Raw genomic sequence first — 5,123 nt, 5'->3', positions numbered from 1 at the left:
AGTTACAGAGAAAACACACAGTCACACAAATCAAGAGTATTCAGCGATCAGCAATACTCTTGAGATTCACTTACATACAACATTATTATCTTCTCAAAAAGATACTGATTCTCACGCCGGAGGGTTACCCCAAAGAGGACCCCTCTGTCCCTTTCTGAGGGGTAAGTAACGGCGCTGTTCATTTTGTAGGTGGAAGAACTCGGATCCAGAAGAACCATCGGTGAAATAGTTTAATCACACCCGAGGAAAGTAGATCTGCTACCAGTGAGTAGATCCACGTTTCTTCAGATTCCGCTGCCAAATGCGTTAATATAAAGTTGCTTCTCCATGTATCTACTGGTTAGTATACACACACTCGTCATACAAGTTTACAAGTTTTGGATGTCTTTCTTTCTTTCTTTCCCTTTTGTTGGTTACATATAGGAATTAATCATGTCTAGTCTTGAATCAATTTCCTAGTATAATTGTGACAATAAATATGTATATTAACTATATAAGTTTTACATGTATATAACCATCATGAATCCTCATACATATTTGAAACTACAGAACAATCGATAGCTTGGCGGTTGGTTATGGCAAAGGCCGGTTATCATGTTTCCTTGGCGATCCTGAATCAATTATTGATGTGGTGGGTTCAGTTTATGCATCTTAACTAATTAGTTTGTTTTCATAATCGAAATCGCTAATTATGAATGTGTTAAATGATTTAATAGATACCCGCGGACATGGTGGTGAATGCTATGATTGCGACAATGGTGGCACACGCAAATCAAGCATCATGTGGAATCATATACCATATTGGATCTTCGGTATCCAACCCATTTAAGTACAAATCAATTCAACAAAGTGGGTATAATTATTTTTCAAAGCATCCATGGATTAACAAAGATGGCAAACCAGCTATAGTTAGTGAGGTCAAGGTGTTGAACACGATGGCTGACTTTCAAAGATACTTTTCTCTTCGCTATCTGCTTCCATTACAGGCTAATCCGAATTCTCGTACGTCTATATGAGACGACGAGTATCGTTTTTCTACGGGAATGAACTCAGGAATTTTATTCATGTGTTGATGAATGTTTAATACATAAATGATTTGACTGTTTGTTTTCAGGGTTTGCAAGTTGTGAACTCAGCATTATGCCATGCTCTCAATGGAACTTAATACAAATCTTAAAAGAAAGACATATTTTGTTACAAACCTTGTTTGTTCTCAAAAAGCTTGTAAGCTAATTAGTAATTATATGACCACTTAACTTTTTACAAAAATTATGAATAATGTTTACTTAATTAATTTATAGATGTGACTTGAGCGTTAATTTCTCTATTTTTATTCTATTAACAGCTATGACGATATGAATACTGAAAAACTTCGTCAACTAGTAAGAGAAAAATATGAAGGGGAAATCGATATGTTCTATTTTGATCCCAAGATGATCGTATGGGACATTTATTTTGAGCATACGCACCTTCCCGGTGCTGTCAAACATGTGTTCAAATGATCGTAAACCACACGATCAAAAAAAATATCTCTAATCTGTTACCACTTTTATTTTTTGTATATGTGTCGTAAATTATGTTTTGCTTTATTATTATAACCATATATGAATTATAGATTAAGATAGTGTGGAGTACATGTTATTGTATGTAATTGTTTCTCCAGTGTATAATATATGATATATTGTGTTTCATCTTTTTAACTGAATAATATAAAAATGTTTTTTTAATAATCTTTACAAGTGCATGCATGCTTCATGTGTGCGTACGTACATACATACATAATGAGTTAGTGTACAGAATGTTTTAAACATGCAAAGTGTACAAAGCTATTAGAACATGGCACATGTAACTTTGATGGGTATATACATCCATATAAGTTAAACTATACATCATAATAACACACCTATAGTCATATCAATTAATTAATTACGCATCATTTATGCATAATAACGCACAACTACACATTAGTTATTTAACATTATTTATATTATGACACATTGTCTTGCGTAATGTTTGGTATATCTTAGGTTTTTAGTAGAAATAGATGGCTACTCAACTTAAATGTAAAATATATTCCATCTCTCTTCCATCATATGCATATTAATAATCACTTATATGTGTCTATTTAATTAATAGATAATTTATGAGACAACGCCGATTAGAGTAGTGGAAACCTTCATTGTGAATGAGAGGAAGAGTAGAGGCAAACCCAGAATAACTTGAGATAAGCAAGTTAGAGGATTTGATATAGTTACACCTCTGATGATGTGGTCTAGAATAGTAATTCGTGGAGACGTAGGATTAGAATTACGGACTTTTAAGGAGTGTAAACCTTAGGCAGACTTTGCTTTTCTTGTGAACTTTGTTAGTGACACTATGATACAATTAGGGGTGCTGTGTTCTAAATTTAGTAGATTGATTGGAAATAGAAATTGTAAACAGGAATAATCATAATAATAATAATAATAATAGTGGCCTTTTTACATGTAAGTGAAGCTTAAATGTCGCTAGAATTGGGTGTGATTATTATGTCAAATAACCTTTTTTTAATGGCAACTATTAACAGGCTGCAAAAGTGATTTCTTAGTTATTCAACCAAATTAGATAAACATTGGGAACCTCATTATCTTCAACCTTAAGAATTTAAAGAAGCAAAACAACCTTACAATGTGCTAGAACAAATGTTGACTTTTAAAAAAGTCAATTAACAGGATTTGGTAAAATTTCATGCAACCATAAGCTTCTCATCCTTTCAATTCTTCCTATGACAAGAACACTCAAAATTATACCATGTCGGTGAACAAAACAAAATAAACATTAAGAACCAAAGTTGACAGTTAAAAAAGTATATCCAAAAGTCGCAGATTAAAAGCAAATGACCTCATAATGTACAACATGTGTTGACTTTTATGGTCAAAAAAAGACTTCAAGTCAAACTTAAAAACATATACCATATGGGATATGCAAATATGGGATCAAGAAATAATTTGTTGGGCCACTGAAGTGATAGGGATGAAACCGGATGGAGATACTAGAGCATCTATGTTAACATCAGTTGGAGTGAGAGGTATGACACCATCTTCTACTATTTGAACCGAATACGATAGTGCAACTGCAGAAAGAATACGAAGATATTATACAAACATTTTAGAAAATGTACTTTCGAATCAACATTTACACAGCCGCTTACACATCCAGTATTCCTATTCCATTACTTACCTAGAAGAGGTTGCTTCCAGTTTCTTTGTTTTGCAAGTTCCCGGTATTTTGACAGGAAGGTATCATAGTATCTACTCCATGCAAAAGTGATTAAAATGGAAAAAAGTCAGTAAATCGAATATAGATGTAAGCCGTACACATTTCCAAGAGTCCTTTTTTTTATTATCAGATACATTAAAGATGAAGATGGGCTGATGGGGTGTTAAAAAAAAGACCAAAATGCCCTTATGGACTCATGTGCTAAGTTGGTATAAAAAGAGGACCTAAAGGCTAAAGCTATAAGTCGAATAACAAATTTGAAATGTTTTGCCACTCTTTTGTAAATAGAGATATAATGTTAGGCCTAAATTACATGGTGAAGGGTGATTTGGTATTTTAGTTTAATTAGTCTACAAATACAGAGTTATCAGTGTAAGTGTGTAACTATATACATAACAAGACAAATTTAGAATGTATAAACTATTAAGTTAGCCTAAGAGCAGAATAAAGGGTTATATTAACATGTGCTTAATGCCTTACTGTATGCTAGATTTTATACTTTTAAAAATTTGTAAATTAAGAAATATGCCATCCACATGTCTAAGCAAATATCACAAGATAGAACTTACCCTCCACCACGCCCCAATCGCCTTCCAGTTTTATCAAACGCGAGTCCTTAAAAAAAATCAATTATCAGATAACTTTGAACAATGAATCAATCAGATAATCTTTCTTAGTTGGTAAAAGCTACCAGGTAACAGAAGCAGGTCAACGGGTTCATCTGCCAGCATAACTGCAACAAACACATATATTAGTTACAACTAACTAGAAGTAGACCAAGATATCCTATTTGTCACGAAAATAGTTAATGATCTAACACATCAAGTGCTAACCATCTTCTCGATCCTTCCCGTCAGCATCAACAGGAGCAGGCTCTAAAATTTTCATGGAGTTTGCAATTAAATCATCCATATGAGATATATTCAGCATTCGCATGTGGCAATTATTGTCCTCCACTCGTGGAACATAAAGTATCTTTGCAGACTCTGTTTGTCCATCTTCAATAACGTATCATAACGTTTTAGTTAAAGATGTTATAATTTTATTTGTACCAAACATAAACAATATATAAATCTGTGATGAAACACACACCTTTAGTTGGACTCTGTAGAACATGTTGCAGCAGCTTTGATGTATCAACTTCTCTCAATGCACTGCAGCTTATATAAGCACATAATCTCTTACAAGACTTGAACCATGGAGCTTCCAATATCAAATTCTGAATTGCATCATCTGGAAACAAACCAAAAACTATAATAACGATCATGGGTGGAGAAGTCGCTACGCTCCCAAATCAGTCGACTGGGGAGTTGCGAGTACTCGGTCTAGGCGGAGAGTACTCGGAGTACTCTAACATGCATAAAAGAAAATATTTTTTAGGACATTATAGATATGTCAAATATCATAAGTTTACTAATATTTATAACAAAATACGTAAATATCAATATAAATAAAAAAATATACATCTTTAAAAAATAGTAATAACATTAACTAGTAACTTACCCGCGCTTTGCGCGGCTTCCGGGTGTTGAGGCGTTAACTCGACATGAATTCGGTCATTTTTTATTACATTCATTACACTACCAGAACATAAACAAAAACAAAAACAAAAAAATATAAAAATCAAAGAGGACTAATGGGGTGGTGTCGGTTGGTAAAACCCAAGCGGTGTCGGTCCCGTACGTTGAGACGGTAAGTCTATGCAAATTTGGTGTATTTCTGCCATGTTCATTACGCTTTTGGGAACATATGTTATGGTGACGGAACAAAAACAAACACAAACAATATAAATATTGATGCGGGTCAATAAGGCGGTGTCGGGTAAAATCGAATGTTGGTAAAACCCGAGCAACGTCGGTCTCGGG

General features: G+C 33.8%; 1 protein-coding gene and 1 long non-coding RNA gene across 2 annotated transcripts; one reads left to right on the top strand and one right to left on the bottom strand.

Moving 5' to 3' along the window:
* Positions 1 to 522: 522 nt before the first annotated feature.
* LOC143540343 (uncharacterized) lies at positions 523 to 1,187 on the top strand. The gene is made up of 3 exons (XR_013136583.1): positions 523 to 631; positions 717 to 986; positions 1,115 to 1,187. It is a non-coding gene; the product is annotated as an uncharacterized LOC143540343 (long non-coding RNA).
* A 1,729-nt stretch (positions 1,188 to 2,916) lies between these two features.
* LOC143540342 (5-formyltetrahydrofolate cyclo-ligase, mitochondrial-like) lies at positions 2,917 to 4,525 on the bottom strand. Its single transcript, XM_077033432.1, has 6 exons — positions 4,351 to 4,525; positions 4,092 to 4,256; positions 3,950 to 3,991; positions 3,828 to 3,873; positions 3,220 to 3,290; positions 2,917 to 3,112 (listed from the first exon to the last, which is right to left on the bottom strand). The coding sequence occupies exons 1-6, from the start codon at positions 4,523 to 4,525 to the stop codon at positions 2,976 to 2,978; spliced, it is 636 nt and encodes a 211-aa protein (XP_076889547.1). The 3' UTR covers positions 2,917 to 2,975.
* Between the last annotated feature and the right edge of the window lie 598 nt (positions 4,526 to 5,123).

Source organism: Bidens hawaiensis, unplaced genomic scaffold (genome assembly GCF_021521415.1).
Source record: "Bidens hawaiensis isolate Kalapana, Puna unplaced genomic scaffold, B.hawaiensis_p1.1 tig00012216_1, whole genome shotgun sequence".
In the NCBI taxonomy this organism is placed as follows: Eukaryota; Viridiplantae; Streptophyta; class Magnoliopsida; order Asterales; family Asteraceae; genus Bidens; species Bidens hawaiensis.
The sequence above is the reverse complement of the archived record's forward strand: the minus strand, read 5'-3'. Positions and strand labels throughout refer to the sequence as shown.

Coding starts and splice junctions, on each gene's coding strand:
- LOC143540342 (XM_077033432.1), bottom strand. CDS start 4,525: ATGATCGTTATTATAGTTTTTGGTTTGTTTCCAGATGATGCAATTCAG. Junction 3,874..3,949: donor TGACCTGCTTCTGTTACCTG/GTAGCTTTTACC, acceptor ATTTTTTTTAAG/GACTCGCGTTTGATAAAACT. Junction 3,113..3,219: donor CTGGAAGCAACCTCTTCTAG/GTAAGTAATGGA, acceptor TTCTTTCTGCAG/TTGCACTATCGTATTCGGTT.